The sequence below is a fragment of the Odocoileus virginianus genome, chromosome 1 (assembly GCF_023699985.2).
Source record: "Odocoileus virginianus isolate 20LAN1187 ecotype Illinois chromosome 1, Ovbor_1.2, whole genome shotgun sequence".
In the NCBI taxonomy this organism is placed as follows: domain Eukaryota; kingdom Metazoa; phylum Chordata; class Mammalia; order Artiodactyla; family Cervidae; genus Odocoileus; species Odocoileus virginianus.
In genome coordinates, this window is record NC_069674.1 from 100,714,123 (window position 1) to 100,737,238 (window position 23,116).

At 39.5% G+C, this 23,116-nt stretch overlaps 2 protein-coding genes across 5 annotated transcripts; both read right to left on the bottom strand.

The window, feature by feature from the left end:
• Positions 1–1,688: 1,688 nt before the first annotated feature.
• Positions 1,689–7,028, bottom strand: GNG11 (G protein subunit gamma 11). Its single transcript, XM_020913773.2, has 2 exons — positions 6,437–7,028; positions 1,689–2,111 (listed from the first exon to the last, which is right to left on the bottom strand). The coding sequence occupies exons 1-2, from the start codon at positions 6,530–6,532 to the stop codon at positions 1,986–1,988; spliced, it is 222 nt and encodes a 73-aa protein (XP_020769432.1). The 5' UTR covers positions 6,533–7,028; the 3' UTR covers positions 1,689–1,985.
• Positions 7,029–14,736: 7,708 nt separating this feature from the next.
• GNGT1 (G protein subunit gamma transducin 1) lies at positions 14,737–23,116 on the bottom strand. Of its 4 annotated transcripts, none has more exons than XM_020913788.2 (3): positions 23,030–23,116; positions 20,108–20,213; positions 14,737–15,010 (listed from the first exon to the last, which is right to left on the bottom strand). In XM_020913788.2, exons 1-3 carry the CDS (start codon positions 23,035–23,037, stop codon positions 14,882–14,884), a joined length of 243 nt encoding a protein of 80 aa, XP_020769447.1. In that variant the 5' UTR covers positions 23,038–23,116; the 3' UTR covers positions 14,737–14,881. The 4 variants fall into 4 exon arrangements, with proteins under 4 accessions (XP_020769447.1, XP_020769448.1, XP_070330694.1 ...); XM_020913789.2 differs by having other exon boundaries at positions 20,108–20,210; positions 23,030–23,110; XM_070474593.1 differs by lacking the exon at positions 23,030–23,116 and adding an exon at positions 20,302–20,366.

The window sequence follows — 23,116 nt, forward strand, 5'->3', positions numbered from 1 at the left end:
CCAATCTGATTATAAACCAAATCATGTCTTAAATGTCCTGCTATGTTTGACAAATCATCCTTCTGTGTTTTCCACTAAAACTGTCAGAGCAAACATATCCTACTGGGACCCTGCTGTGAACAGCAATTTAACAAACATTTTAATGGTATTACTTCATCTAGAAAAATATTGTATTTCTCCTTTTGTGGACATTATTTCCTCATATTTCCTATTGTTTGATGCTTTAATAATATCCTTTCACCTCTATTCATACATTGCTTTAGAGTTTTTCTTGTTTTTGATTGTTTTACAGTCATGGTCTGCCCCTTTTCCGAGATGGCTTCCATTGTAGCTCAGCTGGTAAAGAACCCACCTGCAATGCAGGAGACCCTGGTTCGATTCCTGGGTCAGGAAGATTCCCTGGAGAAGGGTTAGGCTACCCACTCCAGTATTCATGGGCTTCCCCAGTGGCTCAGAAGGTAAAGAATCTGCCTGCAATGTGGGAGACCAGGTTGGATCCCTGGGTTGGGAAGATCCCCTGGAGGAGGGCATGGCAACCCACTCCAGTATTCTTGCCTGGAGAATCCCATGGACAGAGGAGCCTGACAGGCTACAGTTCACAGGGTCATAAAGACTCAGACAGAACTGAGTGACTGAGCACAGCGCAGCTTTTCTGAGATCTCCTTGGGGCCAGGGGGTCTTCTTTGGCGCGCTGCACCCTTAGGCTCGCTAGGAGAGCCAGGATCCCATGCTGAAAAGTTAAGCTGTGGACTGGGAGAAAATATTCACAACACCTGTCACCAGCAAAGGATTGAGTGGCCAGAATAAAGGAAGAATTCCAACCAAGCAAATGAGAGTCAAGGCAAGCTAATTTTAGAAGTTGGCAAAAGATTGATTTGTTCCTTTGGAGAAAGAAAAGAGGTAAGCTTGGCACAGGCCTGCTGGAAAAGGCTGGTTGGCATGGGCACAGAGCCAAGCATCTGTGCCAGTGCTCAATGCCACAGAACTGGACGGCCGCCACGGAAAGACCTGGCGATCACACATGAGATGTACCGCCCCGTGGGAGGCAGAGCAGGGCTGGCCCCAAAGGGCTCCTCCAGACCCCCAGCCCCTGCATTTCCAGCCGCCATCATCATAGCAGCATTCTGAGCAAAATCTGTCCAACGACAAGCTGGGAAGTGGTTGAACTAGATGAGGCTTGGTCTAGTTCCGGATTCAGTTACTTGACTCAGTCAACATTAGGAATGCTACTCATTCAGTTGTGTGTGTGAGTGTGCACGCTCAGTCACGTCTCTTTATGACCCCATGGACTGCAGCCCACCAGGCTTCTCTGTTCATGGAATTTTCCAGTCAAGAATACTGGAGTGGGTTGCTATTTCCTTCTCCAGGGCATCTTCCTGACGCAGGAGTCAAACCCGCGTCTCCTGCGTCTCCTACATTGGCAGGAGATTCTTTACCACTAGAGCCCCCAGACTCACTCAGTTCCCTACTAGTTAATGTTAGATAAAAACATTCCAGGAGTCAGAACTCAGTGCTGTAAACCTCCTGAGATTTGAAGCAGCGAGAGCTGGATCTGAGACCTTGCCTGTCAAACCACCTCATCTTTAGAGACAGGTCCCAAACAGCTGAAAGATTACGGGGAGAAGTATCAAAGGTAATGCAAAAAAAGAGAGAGAGAGAAAGCCTTCTGAAGTTGCCAACACTCAATCTGCAGAGATAAAACTTTATTTGAGGCATGAAGCAATATACTGAAGGAGCTGAGTCATGCATAAGTGGTGTCCTTACTCCCATAATCACACATCAGATGCTCTCTGTCCTCTTAAAAGGGGTGTGTGGTGCACAGGGATGCGAAGCATGCAGCTTGCAGACAAGACCGCATCTAGGTGAGCGCTTAAGAAAGTCTCCTTTAAATTTCACTGTTACTCCCTTAAAAGGCTGTTGGTTTTATTTCGAAAAACGACAACAAAGGACCTCTTCCACTGAGGGGCAAGTGTCTCCCCAGTTATTCATGAAATAATGCAGCTGCCTTTTTCTTTAAAGGGATTCTTGTCTTCTGGAATTCCTTTCACCAGAGGATCCTCTCTAGAACGTTCTTCAATATAGTTCTTTATTTCTTCTGAACATTTAGACACCTTAAGGAGAAAGGAGGAAAGAAAAGAAGAAAGAAAGAATCAGGGCATTGTTCAAACTTTGTCACCACGCTTTAGTGAAATTAACATAATTGGGTACAACCAGCATTTTAAAAATCAAATAGAATTGATGAAAATATTAGAGTGTAGCACAGAGCCTATATAATATATATGAATGATACAGTCTATGTGAAATAGATTTCTTACTATAGTAGCATTAAGAAAGTTTGAGAGTCACTGTATTAAAAATATTATCCCCAGCCATTTCTATCCACTATGTCTCATATGATTTCCTTCCTCTGCTAAAATACAATGATGACAGCTCCATAATATTTGAGGAACTGAAACACACTCCGCTTTCAATGTTCCATGCTAATGAATTGTTGCAATGCAGCTACTCCCCAAAAGTTTTGGGGTGTTTCCTGCAAAAATTCTCACTTTACTGAGTATGTGTCAGGTTCTTCAATTTCACAGAATGATAGAAGCATTGGAGAAAGTCTGATCTGGAAAAGCGAAAGTTGCCCCAAAGTTTCCCCACCCCACTGGTGACACCCCCATGCCCCTTCATCTCCCCCCAACCCTCCACCTGTGTTTCTGTGCAGAACTGATCATAAGAAAAGGCTTATCTGAGGTTTGTGTTTATGTAAGTAGTGTAAACTTTTTCTGAGTGGAGAAAGGGTTGAACAGTTTCTTCAAAAAGTCTATCCTTAAGAGACAATTTATAAGAGTGATATAAAAAATAGGAGGGGAGAAAAAAGGAAAGGAGGGGAAAAAAAGATTACTGCTTAATGAAGATCTGCATTAACTAGTAAGAAATAAGAAGTAAAAATTATAGAAGTTCCAGAAAATTCTAATAGAGTCCTCTTAAAACTAGGCAATGTTTCCACTGATTCTGTTATCTAGATTAGTAACCTCCAAACTGTTTCAATATTGATCACTAAAAAATGTCTGCATATGCATCCTAGAATGTACATAATTATTCAATTACACTTAAGTGAAGTTACTGTGTTAATATATCATGTATAACCATAAAACATAAACTAGAAATTATTAAAAGATCAGACTTTAAGGTAACCAAAAATACATCATTTTGTAATATACACACATATCAAATCACTATGTTATATGCCTAAAATTATTAACACAATTTTTCATGTCTATTGCAATGCATTAAAATTAAAAAAAAAAATGTTTTACTCCCACACCTCAAAGATTTCTTGGTACATCAGTGTGGAGGCCTCTGAAAATAAAATTTAAAACTAGGCAACACAGTTAAAATGTGGCAAAATAAAATCTTTACAAGTATCATTCTCTGGGGTAACCTTTGAGGACAATCATTGCGCAGGCATTTTAAGTGAATTCTCAGAGGTGATGACATAAGTATCCATAAGCTGGGCTCTGTGACCACAGAGAAATTTGCAGATAAGACTCATGTTGGGACTTCCCTGGCAGTGCAGTGGTAAAGACTGCCTTCCAACGCAGGGAGTACAGGTTTGATCCCTGGTTGGGGAGCCAAGAGCTCACATGCCTCCTGGCCAAAAAACCAAAACACAAAACAGAAGCAATACTGTAACAAATTTAATTAAGACTTTAAAAAATGGCCCACATGAAAAAAGAAAGGCTAAAACATAGTTAGAAAAAAATTAGACTCATGTTTCCCTAAATGCTATCTGTTACAGAGCCTTCTTCATTAAGTGTCCAAAAAGCTGTGTAATCTCCAAGAGTGAACAATGGCTTCTCTAATGTATTTCCTTCCATGATCAAGAGAATATTTTTGAACAACAATTAGCTACAAGCCAGAACTCAGCCTGTGAATTCTGTATCTTTGGCCTGAGCAGAACACACAGCTCAGATATTAACAGTTTATTGACTGGGCATCAGAAGATGTGTGTCTTGGTGTTTTAATAATATTTCTGCCATTATCTCTGGGGCCTTAAATAAGGGGCTAGTTAGCCTCCTTGGAATTCAGGTTGGTTTTTTAATCCTTCAGAGTGAGAGGGTTGAATTATCTCTAAGAGCCATAATGCTTTTCTAGCATGAACATGTTATAATTCAAAGTGCATAATAAAATGGTGGAATCTTACTATTAGGTCTTAGATCTTTCTCCTTCTGTCCTCTGAGGTTTCCCTGAAAGTTTTCTCCCCTCTGCTCCTTCTCCCCAAGAAAGTCACTCCAGCAGGATGTGTCCCTACAGAGTGGAGGTGGAGAGCTGGAAGGGGGCGATTGCTAATGAATGATCCCTCTAACTTCCACACAGTCTGCTGCATCTAGTGAAGTGCGCAAGTGTTAAGTCGCTCAGTCGTGTCCAACTCTTTGCAACCCCCATGGACTCCTCTGTCCATGGGATTCTCCAGGCAAGAATATTACAGTGGGTTGCCATTCCCTTCTCCAAGGGATCTTCCCCACCCAGGGACTGAACCTGCATCTCTTGAATCTCCTGTGTTGGCAGGCAAGTTCTTTACCACTGTGCTCCCGGGAAGTCCAACGATAGGAGAGATGAGAAATCCCGGACGACTAGGGTAGCAGTAATGATGCGGAAATTACTTCCTGCGTTTCTGGTGCCAGTGAAGGGGCACAGAACTGAGCAAGACTTTATTTCCTAAGTGGTTTAAGAGACTGTCCTACATCGGAATGATTTATAACTATATAATTCATTGTCCTCTTAACTGGTAGTTGTTATTAGAAGTGTGGCCAGACCCAGGTCTCCCGCATTACAGGCAGATTCTTTATCAGCTGAGCTACCAGGGAAGCCCTAACTGTATCTAGACCCTTGCCCAATTTCTAATTTGAAGCTTTAGGTAAGTGGAGGACACATCTCTTTTTTCCCCCCTATTAAGTTCTGCATTGTGATACAAAATATTAAAATATTCCAACCCAGGCACAGACAACGCTTTACTTCAATCCATGCAACTCTGTTTAATATGTAACCTCTAAGATTCGTTGTGTCAAGAAGATCTAAGTGGCTAACAGATGGGCTTTGCCATACACAAAATGGGTCTCTTAAAAGTTTCAAGAAATAAGCCTATTCACTTTGTCCTATAACTTTGTTTTTTCCTTTAAACACAGCAGTATTTTTAAAGCTACAAAAACTTTCAACATGTACAGAAAGGACTTTGAACTTCAAAATTCTGGAAGACTAGGGATTTGGAAGTTACAGATTACATTTGAGAAAAGAAATGTATAAAAAATAACTCCCTCAAAAGTCTGCATCTTCCAAATATCACTCAAAATGTGCCTTCTGAGTAAAATGACTCTTGTCACGAATAGAGTTATCATAACTAAAGTAGGAAGATAAGTGAACATATTCACCGTACCTACTTCCTTTCCACTGTTTTTCTTGACTTTTTCTAGTATTAAACCACAGAGATATAAAGTCAGTTTAACTTCTTCTTGCTGGGGAGAAAGAACTACATCATTTATCTTAAAAAAATATCTATCCAAAAACCTTTTCCTGGACTACAGGTTGCCTGATTGAGGAAAAAGGGAAGGAATGAAGGCCTGTATAACCAGTAAAAACTTGAAATAAAAATGACAAAGTCTCCAACAAATTTCAGGGGAGACTTCTGAACACTGGTGCATACATTCTCACAAAATCTGTGATCACTTCAGTGGTCTCTAAAATTTCTAATTATAATCACAAAAAAAGAATGTTTGAATGCAGTATTAATTATTTATTAATGTTGTTTATTTCTAAATAAACACAGATAGTACTGTGTAGGTATTAGTTCACTGTGCATATTTACAAAGCATAAAGTGGAAACGACAAAGGGAAGAAGTTTATAAACAAAGATGGATACTGTAACATTTTGCACCCAAGCCCCAGCAGACTGCTCATCACACACTTCTTGGAGACCCCTGATAAAGATTCAAAACTAGATAACTCAAGACACATTATGATTAAGAAAGCCCAAACCAAAACAAACAAAAACTCCTCCAACTTTTAAAAGCTATTCTTTCCCATTATGAAAAAGATCAAGGAACTAAGTAGCCATCTGCTTTTCCCTACAGCTTGGGTTTTTAAAATCAACTGTCTAATAGCTGGCAGAATTTCTCGTTTGTTCCCCTCATTCTCAAACATTTGGCTTTAAATTACTCATGAGATCCTTGCTCTCTCCTTAACCTCCTATGATCTCCCCACATCAACAGGCAATTCTCAAGCACCACCAAAGCCCCCTTCAAAAGAAGCTGCAGAAAAAGCAAGAAAAGAAACAAACAACTCCCCCCACCCACCCAAGAACCAAGAAACTATTTGTTTTACTGCAACAAACTAGACAACACCGATCTTGGTTCATTTCACAGAAGGAAATATCCTGGGACATCCAACTTGCCTGCTGTCTCTGCAACTTAACCTCTTTGCGAAGTTGCTCAACTTCCATCTTCAGCTTTTCCTTTTCTGGCAGATCTTCGATGTGAAGGGCCGGCATCTTCGCCAGAGGCTGGACTGAGGGTCAGCTCTGGAAGTGGAGCGGCTGCAAGTGCGGCAAACCAGGGCGCGTCCCGAACTAACCGTGCTGCCTGCGCGCCCCGCCCGCTCAGAAGGTGACCGCCTCTCCCAGCGGCGGTCCCCAGCGCCCCGACGAGATCCCCTCACGCCAGCCCACCCGAGCGTCCCAGGATCTTAAAGCTCCTGCCCTTTTGCTCAGGTCCCCACAACACCAGGAGATCTGCCCCTGGGAGCCCGCGGAGGGTTGAGTTTGCAAAGGCGGCCCGAAGTCGCAGAGAGGCTGCGCGCTGAGCGGGCTCCCGCGGGGATGCTGGCCCGACCCGCCCGGGCTCCCGACCCTGCCACGCCCGCGGTAGTTGAGCTAGTCCACTTTCCTGGAGAAACAACAAAAGTTTTACTTTTTGTTCCTTCCCCACCCCCTCTTTTCCCAAGTCACATCCGGGTTTTGTTCTTGAAGCAAGAAAAGGAGGACGCTACCCGGCAGGAAATAACGGCCCTTCACTTCTCCAAGAGTTTCAGAAATACGCAGCATGTAACTTTCCCCCCAGCTACACACATGTTTACTGTGGGGAAATGCGGACGCTTAAGAAAAGGCCCCAGAGGAAAACGAAACTGAGCTATCATCTCAGAAATGCGCAACACATCTGTTGATGTGAACACAACCAGTCTGCTAAATGCTTGAAATGCATTTACAAATTTGGGATAAAAAGGGGTTTGGGGATGTCAATATTGTTTATAGCTCTGACGTTAATAAATTGGCATCCTCAACAGCAGGGATTTTACTCTTTTTTCAGGGGAATAATTGTAGTGTTTGAAGTATAAGCGGATGGTCCTGGAGAAGACAAAAGTAGAAATTTTAAAGCCCTACCAGAGTGAAGTAAGCCAGAAAGATAAAGACCAATACAGTATACTAACGCATATATATGGAATTTAAAAAGATGGTAACGACAACCCTATATGCAAAACAGAAAGACACAGATGTACAGAACAGACTTTTGGACTCTGTGGGAGAAGGCGAGGGTGGGATGTTCTGAGAGAACAGCATTGAAACAAGTATACTATCAAGGGTGAAACAGATCACCAGCCCAGGTTGGATGCATGAGACAAGTGCTCAGGGCTGGTGCACTGGGAAGACCCAGAGGGATGGGATGGAGAGGGAGGCAGAAGTGGGGATCGGGATGGGGAACACATGTAAATCCATGGCTGATTCATGTCAATGTATGGCAAAAACCACTACAATATTGTATAGTAGTTAGCCTCCAACTAATAAAAATAAATGAAAAAAATCAAAAGTTAAAAAAATTAGAAAATAAAGCCCTACCAGAAAGTATTTCTCCATTCCCTATCTGTCAAGGTTTGGATGACACTTGACACCAAGGGTTTTGAATTTCTGGCTCAAGCACATTCCTGTATGTTTGCAGTGGATCCACTTCGTTTTGGTTGTTCCACTTCTGGAAAGCCATATGCATCTAGCTGCTACTTTGTAAAGCCAGGAAGAATGATGTGTCAAATGTTTGCCTGCCATACAAAGTTTCCCTTTAACTATCTAAAACCTTGTTAATGATGCTCAAAAGACTAGAAGAAAAACGAAGCATGAAGAAAGGAAAATAAAGTATCTCAAGTGGTGGGATGCATATTTCCTTCTCGACCTCCTGCCTGTGGAGTCAAATTCAAGTTGAATGGAATTGGGGAGAGGGGAGGAGAGGGTGAGATGTATGGAAAGAGTAACATGGAAATTTATATTACCATATGTAAAATAGATAGCTAACGGGAATTTGCCTTATGACTCAGGAAACTCAAACAGGGGCTCTGTATCAATCGAGAGCCATGGGATGGGGAGGGAGATGGGAGGGAGTTTCAAAAGGGAGGATATATGCATACCTATGGTTGATTCATGTTGGGGTTTAATGGAAAACAGCAAAATTCTGTAAAGCAATTATCCTTCAATAAAAATTAAATTTAAAAAAATTCAAAGTTGAGTGGAGGCATTAACTGAGTATCGTAGGGTACTTGGCCTTAGACCCCATAGTCATTCTCTGTTTTGTAAGCAAAGGTTTTTTTGTTCATAATTCCTCACTAGGCTCCACCCATTTATCCTCATTGAATATATCAGAATGAAAAGAATCTTTGATGAGTACTCACGAGTTCCAGGGGAGAAGGCAATGGCAACCCTCTCCAGTACTCTTGTCTGGAAAATCCCATGGATGGAGCCTGGTGGGCTGCAGCCCATGGGGTCGCTAAGAGTTGGACACAACTGAGCGACTTCACTTTCACTTTTCACTTTCATGCATTGAAGAAGGAAATGGCAACCCACTCCAGTGTTCTTGCCTGGAGAATCCCAGGGACGGGGGAGCCTGGTGGGCTGCCGTCTATGGGGTCGCACAGAGTCGGACACGACTGAAGCGACTTAGCAGCAGGGGCACCAGCATGAGTTCCAGTCCTTGCTTTGCCACTGGCCATCACTAGGAAAAGTCATTTATTTTCTTCTGGAATTTGGTTTTCCAATTTGTGAGATATGTGATGAAGTAAGGGAGGGGTGAACTAGCTAAAGTGCGTTTCATTTCTAACTATTTTTATGTATCTACATCTGATAAACCAGTTTCACAGAGAAAAATATTTAGGAGCTTCATTTTCTGTATTTGAAATACCACACATTCTAGGAGCTCCCAGGCTCAAAATGAGAAGAACTGCGGGAGTTTTCCCTGTTAGCAAGCAATGAGCCAAGACAAAAAAACCGAATCTGTATTGAGAACTGATTCTTTTCTTTTTATTTTCCCCATTGCTTAAATTTAAAAGCTTGGTTAAAAATAGCTTAAATTAGTTAGTGAAAGTAAGTTAATGTGGCCTGAATTAAATAAGCTCAGCACCCAAACTAAATAGGTTGGTTAAGTAAATTAATGTATGCCTGTTCCAAATCATAAAAGTAGGGTTGTTTTGGCCTGGAAATTTCTTCCCTGTGAAATCATCTAGTTGCCTGCAGTGATAGTTATAAAACCATAATGGTTCTTTAACTTTTTCCACAGTATTATCAGACTTAAATTAGAGATGAAGTGCATATTAGTATACTTAAAAATTCATAGTTTTAATAAAATTCACATTCTAAAAATCATATTAAGTAAATTGATTACACTAAAATGAGTTGAGAAATGCTGAAATCTCATGATCACACAGCATTCTGAAAAATGTTTTGTTGTTGTAGTTTGATTTTAAATGGTAAAATGATGGGTACTTAAAAAAAAAAAGAGCAGGTAGCTCCCTATTCCTAAGCATGGCATTCATCTCCCAGAGAGCAACCATGGTAAGCAATTTCTCATGAATTCTCAAAAACATATTTTATCAAGCAAAGATTTTGAATAGACAAATGTTAAAGTCCATTATTAATTGTATCCAACTGTAGTGTTGATTTTTACTTATATATGTTACATCTAATAGAAGTTGTTTTGCAAAATAGTATGTGTAGAAATCATTCTTCAGTGAAGATGACAGACATAATCAGAAACAAACCTCTATCATCAGCCCACTGTCTCCTGACAAATGTTTTAAAGAATGACAAAAAAAAAAAAAAAATTAACCATGTCGTTATTTTCACTTTTAAAGAATAAAAGAGCAAAGACTATGACATATGTACCTTGACATACAAAGAAAAGGAAAAAAGTTCTTTGACTATTTTTCTAATGTATGCTGTTAAAAATCCATATAAAGAAAAGTCTATAAGAAAATATTGAAGTTAGTTTTATTAGAGTTGATTTAATACTAAAGAAAATGAAGTCGCTCAGTCCTGTCCGACTCTTTGCGACCCCATGGACTGTAGCCTACCAGGTTCCTCCATCCACGGAATTTTCCAGTTAAAAGTACTGGAGTGGGTTGCCATTTCCTTCTCCAGGGGATCTTCCCAACCCAGGGATCGAACCCAGGTCTCCTGCATTGCAGGCACACTCTTCACCATCTGAGCCACCAGGGAAGTGATTTAATACTAACTTGAGCTCAAAAAAAGCAGGGTTCTTGTTTTGCCTTGTAATTTTTATAAGACGTGGATCCTCTCTGCATCTATTTTTTAGGTATAGATAAAATTAGGTTATCTCCCAAATTCTGCCCTTCTAAAATTTATGAAGTAAATGGTGACTCTTTAGGTCATTAAAGTGATTGTTTCTTTCAGGAAAATATTTAACCCACATTTGATGCACTCGGTTCATTTGATATTGGTTCAATTTATTATAACATAAGATTCCTCTTCTAAATAAAAAGAATAGGAAATCACAAGATGACAAGGTCTGATGCTCCAATTTTCATTCACAGTTACTTATGATTCATGGTATCAGAATGATTTATCAATCTTTTCTATAGAAGACTTTAATTTCTACTGCATATAATTGGTCATTTTCATTACTCAGTTTACTGTTTTCCTTGTGGCAATATAGTCTTTGAAGAATTTAAGAAGTTTGAAATTAGCCTTGTTTGGAAATCTGGCTAAAATCAAATCAATCCAAATTAAAAGAACACTGAGGATTTTTCTTTTTCTTTTTCTGGCTAAAGTTTAAACTCTCTTATGTGTACAAAACATCAAAATTCAAGTATCTCAAATGACATAGTAAGAATGTGTACTTAACCCATTTCCACTAATACTAGGAAGTTCTGTTGAAGAGCCAAATACTAAGACTCTGGAGCATTTTTTTGTTCATTCCTTTCGTAATCCCTGACCCTGAAGTAATTTCTGAAACAAACCCAGAGTCACTCACCACCAGATGTAGCTATATAGGCTGAGAAACAGTCATGATCTTATTTCCCTCTTCCTGGACCATCTTTCTCTGTATTTCCTTCCTATAATTTTTATCTTATTCAAATTTCTGCTGACAATCTGTATTTTAAAGCAACAGGAATTTTTAGTCTCTGGTTGGTTTCATCCATTAGATAAGCCAACAGGAAAAATTATCCAATATAAAAAGCACCACCCTTTCCTGCTTTTAATTGAATCAAACACTTATTACATTAATTAAACTGTAGAGACAATTTATTAGTTGGCATGGTAGTTTCAAATAAGAACAGAGCTTCTGGCTTAAGAAATTTACAGTATAGCATTAATACTAAGACAACCATATACATTATAGTAAAAGAAAGCAAGGTTATGTTAAATGAATTAGGAGATATACTCTGGGGATGGAGTGAGAGACGAAGAGAGTTTTTAGTGACCTTAAAAGAGGAGTAGGATTTATTACCTTTTACCTATATGTTTATCTCCTATCTAAGTGACTTGAAATAGTCACATAAGGATCCATCTTAATCCATTTTACAAAGTTCAGATGCTGAAATTACTTACCTGAAGTTCTCAACTAGAAAGTGGATTAGTCAGGGTTTTAATTTAAAATCATCAGGCTTCCAAATCTATTTCCAGTTGAGAGATGAACGGTAAGGATGTTGTTAAAACTATACATGTCAGTAAATGCCAAAGCCAAGACTTTGCTTTTTTTTAATCAGGAAAAAAAAAGATATATGGAACACTTAACGAACATTAAGTGGCTCACGGAAAAAGACCCTAGAGATAGACCACAATTAAACAAATAGATAAAATATGTAGGATGCTAGAAGATGATGGGTGCTATGGAGGAAAATTAGAATAGGAAAGGGAGATGGGCAGTACTAGCGGGGAGGGTGTTGGAGAGGGTTTTTATTATTTTCCACAGTGGGGAGAAAAGCCTCTGCAGAGGAAAAAAAGATGAGACTACTGTAGTCTATCTTGGAATCCCTTAATATAAAAAGCATATTATATAACTGGGCTTCCCAGGTGGCTCAGTGGTAAAGAATCTGCCTGCCAATGCAGGAGACCAGAGTTCAGTCCCTGAATCAGGAAGATCCCCTGGAGCAGGAAATGGCAACCCACTTCAGTATTCTTGACTGAGAAATCCCATGGACAGAGGAACCTGGTGGGCTACAGTCCACGGGGTCACAAAAGAGCTGAACACGACTTGGCAACCAAACAACAACGTTATGTAACAGGGAAGAACCTTTTGTATTCTATCAATACAAAAGAGTTAATCTCTAAGGGGATGTTACCTGTGAGCTGATATTACACAAAATGGCCAATCTCTGGGAACCCTGCCTCCTAGGTAATGAGCATTTAGGAAAAATACTTTTGTTTTGCTTACAGGACGGATCCTGACCAGGCCCACCTGCGGATGACTGCAGGAAGGAAGACATTAACAGCCTCTTCAGAGGCTGACGGGAACCAGGAAACGTTTGACTTTACTCACTCCCCTTTAGTATCAAAGAAGCCTGAATTCTAACTCAGGCAAGATGGTTCTTTGGGGTACAAGTCCACCATCTTCTTGGTATACTGGCTTTTTGAATAAAGTTGCTATTCCTTGCCCCAATAACTCATTTCTAGATTACTGGTCTGCTCTGCGGTGAGCAGTATGAGCTTGGACTCGTTGATATGTGTTAAGAAAAGGGGGCTGGACAAGAGTCAATAGATCTTTGTTGAGCATTTACTCTGGTCAGAGTAGGAGGTCACTGTGCTAGGAGCCAAACCTGAAACAACTTTTGTGTGCGTGCATGCTCAGTCGTGTCTGACTATTTCTGACCCCATGAACTATAGCCCTCCAGGTTCCTCTGCTATGGGATTTTCCAGGCAAGTATACTGGAGTGGGTTGCCATTTCTTCCTCTAGGGGATCTTCTTGACCTGCGTCTCTTTTGTCTCCTACATTGGCAGGTGAATTCTTTACCACTGAGCCACCTGGGAAAGCCCTGGAAACAACCTGTAGATTCCCTTGCAGACCCAAAGGTCTTTTACCTTGTTTTTAAAAGGATGACAGTCAATTAGCATGTCTAAGTATTCTGATGTTGATGTATTCAAAAACAGCACTGTACATGTGCGCTAGCAACAACAATAAGAAAAAAAAACACTAACAACAAAAATAGTTTCCGAGTTGGAGTAAAAATAGTTTTCAGGTTAACATTTGTCATTTGTTACAGAAGCATGGGCAAGTTATCTCTTAGTCATCAGCACAAAGATGGTGAAATCTGTTTTATGAAAACTCAGCGAGATGCCAGGAAGAAACTGATTAGGAAGATAGTGCAGGTGATAGCTATTATTCTATTGTCTTTACACTGCCATAGAAAAAAAGGACTATAGTGGTGAGTCTTCATGGGGAGGGCAGGGAATAGCATGTATCTTAAAGAATTCTGAATATTTTGTCTAGTTCTGCTTCCAGTAGTAATACTGGTTAACACATTGGATCTTATTACATGCCAGACATTATGTTAAATACTGTAGTTAAACTGGTATATATTTTTGTTGTTCAGTCCCCATGGACTGCAGCACGCCAAGCTCCTCTGTTCTCCACCATCTCCTGGAGTTTGCTCAAATTCCTGTCCATTGAGTCGGTGATGCTATCTAACCATCTCATCCTCTGCTGGCCCCTTCTCCATTTCCCCTCAATCTTTCCCAGCATCCGGGTCTTTTCCAATGAGTTGGCTCTTCATATCAGATGACCAAGGTATTGAAACTTCAGCTTCAGCAACAGTCCTTCCAGTGAATATTCAGGGTTGATTTGCTTTAGGATTGACTATAAAGGGAATTCATTATCTATTCTACAGTAGAAAAAACTGAGATTTAGAAAGATTAAGTAATTTATCCAAAGTCAAGTAGGCAGTAAAGTGCCAGAGCCAGACCTTTCTGGCTTCTCATAACCCTTATACATGTGCTGCTTAAATCCACCGTGCTCTATGACCACAGACTGAACACTTAATCCAACTGGGATTCTGGGGAAAAGTCATGCTATTGCTGACAAGTACAATGGGTAATAACGTAGAAAGAGGTTATATTAAAACCACTGCTGCTGACGAGGGGTTCAGAAAGGGATACAAAAACCATAGCATCAACAACAAACATCTTCATAGCATATATTCTGCCAATATAGGTCTTCCATGACTCAAAAGAATAGACTTTCTAATCCCCTAAGGAAGAGAAAGGTTGAGGAAAATATAGGTCTAACCAGGAAATTTCTAGGTGGAATATTAAGGAGGTTGAAAGGGTAATGGAGAAACATAAAAACATTTAGTATATGCTGGCATCCAGAATAATATAAACTAATTATAAAATAGATCATTGTTAAAGAAAGGGATCAATCAATATTTGTTGTCAATTATGTGTTAAACCCTGTGGTAAGTACTTTAAGAAAACCATAGACTTGCACATTATCACATTCCAAATTTTATTAACCACTTATAATTTTAAAATTTATGTATATGCTTAACCATATTATTACATATGACCAAACATTAGTACATCATTAAAGCTCAAGATATTCCACGGGATTAAAAAAATTTTTTTTCTTATGAGATCACACAGCCTCCTTTGAGCTCCTTGAAGGGATTTTTGTCCTCTGGTATACCCTTTACTAATGGATCCTCCCCAGATCTTTCTTCAACATAATCCCTGACTTCTTCACAACATTTGGACACCTTAAAGGAAAAAAGAAAGAGATGATTCATTTGGTTTAATAGAGAATATTGCAGAATCCAAGAATGCATTTATAATAATCATTTTGTGTGTGTGTGTTCTATCTTTTTAATGTGCTTGTGCTTTCTGCCAGTGCACTCATACTTTGTACGAGAGAAGAAGAAATGTTGACAGCGGCTCCCTCCTCTGTCCTTGTGGATATCTTCCAGCTAAGGCTAATCAGCTGGCCAAACTCCAGCTAAGGGTTCTCAGCAGATACTGCCTCCAGCCTCTTTAAGGGAGACAGGATCCAGGGATCAGAACACAGCTGACAACATAAGTCAAGAATGTTACCAGAGTAAGCATTGATTAAATGTTTTTCCTCATTCCAAAAATGTGACCTGTGAAGGTGGAAGGGAATGAATAATTGTTAAATTCCAGGCTTATAACCACTCCTGGATTCTCAGAAGTATACACTTGTAATTTTATTTTAAGCTTGTCTAATGCTTGATCATGATTGTGAACTTGAAGGTAAGCTCCAAAGGGACCTCTGGCTGACTTGTTCACACGTATCACAGGCATCTAGAACAGAACCTATTTATTTGTGTGTGTGTAGGTGTGTGTTCAGTCATGGCTGACTCTTTGCAACCCCATGGACTATAGCCTGCTGGGCTCCTCTGACCATAGAATTTTCCAGGCAAGAATACTGGAGTGGGGTGCCACTTCTCCCCCACATCTCCTGCACTGTCAGGAGGTTCACTATGTGACCTGGGAAGACCCCTACATTTTACTGATGTTCAGTAAAAAAAAATAATGGCTGAACCAAATCATTTGTTTTGTTTATGAGCTTGCTCCTTAGTCATCTGCAAAATTATGGTAATGACTTCGTGAAAAATCAGGCTTTAGTATTTTAATTAATGGGCTGAGTCAAAGCCTGTTAATGTACCATATAACATACTGTTCAGAGAGAGGCAAAGTTCTATACATGTGTAAATATAAGTGTGTGTGTTGTGTATATGTATACATATGCATATACAAACAAGGGACCACGTTATTCATTCCTTTTAATTGTCAACTTGTTTTGTTTTCACTTAATATATCATCATGACATTAACACAAAGCTGTTTTATTGTTGGCAGTCCATGAAGTAACCATTCTGCAAGTTATCTAAGGAATTTATTGTTTTGTTTTAATAAAATCTTCATGCCATTTTTTCATGGAACTTCTAAGCAACATCAGACAGAAGACTTACAATGACTTATAACTCTGCAAACTCATTATCTGCATATTAGAACAAATCATTTCTAACTGGGGGCAGGGCACTGGTCAGATGGTTCCTTCATAGGACGATACTTGGAGTTTGTGCACACATTTGAGCAATATCAATTTGAAATATGCAATGATTTAGAATCACCTTTTTTCCTCCTCAAAATTCAAACTTGAGATTTAGATTCACTTTTTCCCCTTCTTCCAAACACCAGCTCTTTGGGCCCCAACCAGATGTCAGCAATAGGAATCAGTGAGGGTTAGTTTTGACACTGTCTGGTTAGGATCTGAGGATATTGAGGAGCAATAATTACCTACAATCCTATGTGAGTGTATGTGGTTCAAAACTCTAAGTATATACAGTTTAATACAAGTTTACACAGCATGATGGAAAGAACATGGACACTGGATTCAGGGGATCCCAGGTTTGATTTTGGCTCTGCTCACTTATCAGCTGTGTCCTTATTTGAAACAGTTTATCTAAGGTTTAGCTACTTCATCTAAGAAATAGAAGGAACACAGGTTGCATTAAATACCTGGCATAGACAGATAGTGAAGCAAATGGTAGCTATTAACTACAAAGACTGCCTTTCGTTTTTGCCTATTACATTCACTTAACGTCATCACAAATCTTTTTAGAAATTGGATGCCAAGAGTTAGAGTTGTCTTAGTTTGACAATGTTGCTGTTTAGTCGCTAGGTCATGTCTGGTTCCATGCGACCCATGGACTTTAAGCTGCCAGGCTCCCCTGTCCATGGGATAGTCTAGGCAGGAATACTGGAGTGGGTTGCTATTTCCTCCTCCAGGGAGTCTCACAATGCTACCACCTAGATAGCAAGGTTGAGGCATATTATGGATCAGTCTGGTTCATAGATATCAATAATAATTTTTAAAGTAATAGTAATTATCTATTGTCACTATTCCTATCTTATAGAAGAAGAAATTGGCATAGGTGTGTTAGCTAACTTAAGTGAATGTTACATAAGAAGAAAGTTGTGGAGCCGGAATCTGAGTCAGATATGGTTCCGGAGGAGACCCACTTCACCATACTATGATGGACACCATGCCATCCTATGTCAGAGTTCTGGGTTCAGGCCTGGAAAGTTCTGAGTGTGTGTGTGTTTGTAGTTTTGTCAGTCTGATACTAAATTAAATTGACTTCCAAGAGCAAAGACACATTGAGTAATAGGAAAAGGAACCACAAAGCCTGACAAAATGGGGATGTATGTGATGTTTATCCAAAACAATAATTCCCAGGTGAACCTGTCACAAAGTGAACAGTAAACATGAAGATGACCAAACTGCATATAAAACAATCCTGGCTATATAAATAACAAAACAGCTTTTTGGATGTTTCAAGTGTAAAAGAAAAAAACATTAACTCCTTTATCTCAAAAGGAGGATTTTAACTTTTTTGGTGTATGTTCCAAGCTTTTGTGCTGTTTAAAGATTTAATTTTTCTCTTTACAACAAAGTATGTTTTGCCAGTATGCAAAGGGCAACAGGGAAGTTTGAGACAATTATAAACACAAAAGAAACCAAAATTCCAACTTTCATTGGGAGTGAGAGTTTTGAGCAAAGTTTGAAGATAATACAAACTTCTTTTTTCACTTTGGCCTGATAAAACGAGTTCTTTTAAGAAACATGAAATATACTCTTATGACTTGTGGAGGAGTTTTTGTTCTACTGATGTTCCTAAAACAAAGAGATCTGAAATACATATCTACATTTTCCAAGTGTCAGTCACTGCTTGTTTGGTAGAAAGCTTTATTTCTTTGCCATTTCTGCTCCTAATGGCAGAGGACTTCGGGTAACGGTTTTTAAGATCTGACAAATGTTTGTAGGAGAAACCAGCGAGTTCTTGTGCCTGACCTCATTTTTATTTTCAAAGAAGGAATAGAATGTACTCATTCATTACTGGCCATGACAATGCTGGAGGGGATGACGTCTTGGCCAAGAGTATTTGAACAATATCAAATAAAGAGAAACATCAATTTAGCAAAGTAAAAACAAAATGCCTATATGCATTGCTTTACTTTATTGCTTAGCTAAAAAATATGATGTCTCATATTCTTCATTTTATTTTTCTCTCTCCACCCCCTTTTAAAAAAATAATCTATAAAAATGTAAAAACATTTTTAGTTTAGTGGCCATACAAAAACAAAAACAGGCTAAGGGCTGGACTTGGCTTATGGAACATAGTTTTCCAGACTGTTAATTTTAACTCTAAATCAAAAGATAATTATGATTATTAATTTTCTTAATTTCTGATGAATTTTATCTGGACAACTTCTTTTCAACTATACTGAGCTTCTCCAATGAGTGAAGTGAAAGAGGAAAAATAACTTTCCCTCTACACTTCTAGGTTCTTAACTGAGATTACTCTGTAATAAGAAAGGCAGATTAACAGGAGAAAAACAAGTTTAAAAACATGTATACCCTCTGTATACAAGGGAGAAACTCAGGAAAACTGAGGAGCTTCCTGAATTAGTCCAAGTCACCACCTTAAATACTGCTACAATGAAAGACAAAAGAAGATGGTGGGTGTGGATGACAGGGGTGTGGACAGCCAGTTATGAGCTTAAGATAATCATCAGACCCTTACCCTAAAAAGTCCCTGGAGGCTCATATGGTAAAGAATCTGCTTGCAATGGAGGAGACTTGCATTCAATCCCTGGGTTGGGAGGATCCCCTGGAGAAGGAAATGGCTACCCACCCCCTCCAGTATTCTTGCCTGGAAAATCCCATGGACGGAGGAACCTGGCAGGCTATATAGTCCATGGGGTCTCAGAGTCGGACACAACTAAGCAACTAACACTTTTCATTACCTTAAAGTAACTCATGACAACCTATCCTTAAGGACAAATATTTCCCTTTCTTATGTCAGAATGCAACCTCTTGGCTATGCCCTTATAAGCCCCTGACTTTCTCTTCCCTGGAACACTCCAAGTTTTACCCAAATCTGTCTCCTGAACTGTAATATTTAAGAGCCCCAAATAAACTTTTTTCATTAAAAAAAAAAAAGGATAAAAGAAAAGCACAGTGTCAAAAAAAAAAAAAGAAAAAAAACCAAACAACAGGCCCAAATGAAGTCACTTGTGCTAAACCCCACATCAACAAACCAAAACTTAATATCGAATTTAACTTCAGTTTCACCGTTTCCCAAGAGTAAACCTAACACACCAGAATTTCCCAGTCTGCATGAACTAATCTGCATGACAGACCTCCTGCTCTTCCCCCAAAGGAAGTCGCTCCTGCCTGAAATAATTCTTTTGTTTATAACTTCCTTGTCCCGCCCCTTTGTGCCTATAAAAACCTTCCATTTTGCACAGCTCCTTGGTGAGCCTTTCTGCTTGCTAGATGGGATGCTGCTCAACTCATGAATTATTTAATAAGGCCAATTATATCTTCAAATTTACTCAGTCACATTTTGTTTTTTAACAACAGTAAACAAGGGGATGGTGGCTAAGGAGATTTAAATCCTTGTGTTCCCCACTGATGAGTTTCTAGAGACTTAAGAGTCATTCTCCTCCTCCTGATACAGAGGATTGAGTGCTTGTATGCATGCTAAATCGCTTCAGTCATGTCCAACTCTTTGCAACCCTATGGACCAAAGCTCACCAGGCTCCCCTGTCCATGGGATTCTCCAGGCAAGAATACTGGAGTGGGTTGCCATTTTCTTCTTCAGGGGATCTTCCTGACCCAGGGATCAAACTCACATCTCTTATGTCTCCTGCATTGGCAGGCAGATTCTTTACCACTAGTACCACCTGGGAAGCCCCACAGAGAAGAAGACACCCTTACCAATGGAGATTTCCCTTACAAATAAAATTCAAAAGAGAACAGCAGTTTACCATCATTCTTTCCAGTGTCACTTCTTTCTTGAGCTGGTCGACTTCCATCTTCAATTTGTCCTTTTCTGTCAGGTCCTCAATATTGATCACTGGCATCTTTTGCCTGCTGAAAAAGTAGAAAGTTTTATACACCTGAATTGTTAGACTTACTTCAAGTTAATGAAAGCTAAACTTCCCTTCAGCTGTGAACTTACTAAGTGAACTGTGTGTTTTCACTTCCTTTGATAACCAATTTCTCTTGAATGCTCTCCAAACAATACTAGCCTACGCACTAGCCCTGAGATTTTAAAGCTTTCTTATAATCTTCACTAATATGATTAAGTATTTAACTCTAAACACCTGCTAGTAGGTTTGTGGAGAGAGGTCAGTTTAGTCAGTATATAATCTTAAATATCCAATGCTCCTCTTTTTCCCTGTTTCTTGGCACAATGTATAAACTTGAGGTTCCAACCCTCATCTCCAACTCCAAAACCCTCCATTATATGATTTATGCCACTTATGTTAGTTTGAGGTCACTGAGGACTGCCCATTAATTCTCTAAATCACTAGAGTATTTAATCTTGTATTAACAGAGAAACACACAAAAAGTATCATTATAAGTCCCTTATAAATCATGGATTGACATATGAACAAATAGAATGAAAATACAGCAAACAAATAACCTTGCTAATTAGAATCAAACTAGTATCTTACTTAGATTATACCTGGATGATTTTTTTTTCCTTTTTGTATATTACTATCACAATGAATTGGATAGCTATGATGAGCAAATGCAGCAGGCTAAAGGGGACGTGGTGAGTCTGATCTCCTGATATATACTATAAAAGAATTAGGGCAGTAGCAATATCTTCTTCTTCTTCTTAATTAGATCAGTGGGCGATGGGAAAGATGGCATAGTATTTTGGTGATTACTTTGTGAAACTGTCTGGAAAATACTTCGTTGTATCCAAGTGGCATCAAGCTTTGTGATCTGTCCTCTTTCGGTCTTGTCTTTCCTTTTGTGTCTCTAATCCAACTTCTATGATGACATATTTTTATGAAAGTTAGATACACTTGGGTCATATGTTATTTTAGAAAAGAGCTTAAAGTCATATATAAACATAAAAATATGCTGCTAATCATATGTTAGCAATTAATTTATTTCCTTGCATTTATATAGTATTTTCATTTCCAAAACATTTGAGGAAATATTATTTTCCTTCTTAGTTTTATAAGACTCTGTTCTTCTCTGAATAAAAAAGAGTAGCTTAGCCTATTTTTAGGGATAAATGCCTACTGATGCCAACAGAGAGGTAGAAGAGAAAACCCAGTGGGTGCGCGTGTCTGTGTGTGAACCACTCAGCCGTTGTCTGACTCTTTGCAACCTCATATACTGTAGTCTGTTAGGCTCCTCAGTTCACGGGATTCTCCAGGCAAGACTAATGGAGTGGGTAGCCATTTCCTTCTCCAGGGGATCTTCCTGACCCAGGATCCTACTCCAGTCTCCTGCACTGCAGGCAGATTCTTTACGATCTGAGCCACCAGAGAAGCCCACCCCGTGGATAACCAAAGGCATTATTTCCTATTCTTTTAACTTTCATTTTGTATTTTTTCTTTTGTTATATTCTGCGAATCCCCCTGTGCAATTGTTTGGTATCTGAAAGCCCATTCTCAATTTTATTTTTACCTTCCTTCTCAGCTCCTTTAGGCCATCTGCAAAAATTCACCAGCACGTCTGTTTCTCCTGATCATTTTTATTTGGTGACATTGTCCTTTGTACAACTTTTCCCCATCTTGGAAAATGTTTTCCACTTGGCAACGGCTTTGAAGAATCACTTTAGGAACTTGTTGAAACAGATGCCCAACTTAAGAGGTTTTGATTTAGGGTAGGGCTTAGAATTTCATTTTCTCTATTGCGGAGAAGCCTTACCCCATATACTGGCAATACAATGATCATTCACTGGCACTTGCTAGCTGTGTGGTCCTGATCAAGCTCTATAACCTCTCTGTGACTCATTTTACTAGGAAATAGGAGCAATAATAGTATCTACATTGTAGATTTCTTTGTTTGAGAAGAATAAAGATGCATAACACTTGGAGCATGGAGCAAGCACTCACTATGTGTTAGCTGATGTTACTCACTCACTCTGTGCCTCTAGATGTTCAGATTGTGCTGCTATACCCGTCATTTGCTAATATGTGGCTTTAAAAGTGCTCTTAAAGGCTATCACATGGACATGATTGAGGTCCTTTAACGCCGCGTGTAGTAGATGCTGTTGGTGCCCCTTGCTTTAAAAGTGCTCTTAAAGGCTATCACGTGGACATGATTGAGGTCCTTTAACGCCACGTGTAGTAGATGCTGTCGGTGCCCCTTCCAGACTCCTCTTTCTCTTTCGGGGGTGGGTTATTTATCCCTCTAGAAGCTGTGGGTATTGACACAAACCTTTGCTTATGTTTTTCCTTGGCTGATGAAAACCTTCAACTGATGGTATCTGGCAGATGATGACACCTGGCCCCTGTGGGTGTCCTGTAGCAAGTGGCTGCCTCAAGTGGGGTTCTGATAGTCCAGACCACTGCCTCTGGGCTGAAAAGCCTTGAAATAACTGAGCTGAGAGCCTTCCTGAGCATCTCATGGGTTCAGGATGAAGCTAGACTTCTGAAACTACATCTTTTCATACCTTCTCCTTCTTCATCCTGCTTTCCTCATCAGAGATCTCTCCTGAGCACTCACCCTCAATAAATCACTTGGAAAAGGGTCTCTGTCTTAGGCTCTGCTTCTGAGACATACTGAAACACATTAGATTAGAAGAACCTTTACAACAGCATCCATACCTTTCATAACTATGTCTTTACCACTGTGTATTGTTTTGTATATTGTTCAGATACAGAAAGAATCATGAAGTACTGATAAAGCCACTTACAACCTATGTCAGAAATATTTACCTCGACATTGAGAAAAGTGAAAGATGTTGTAGAAGAGGAAAAATAATTTTCTCTCTACCCTTCTAGGTTCTTGGCTGAGACCATCCT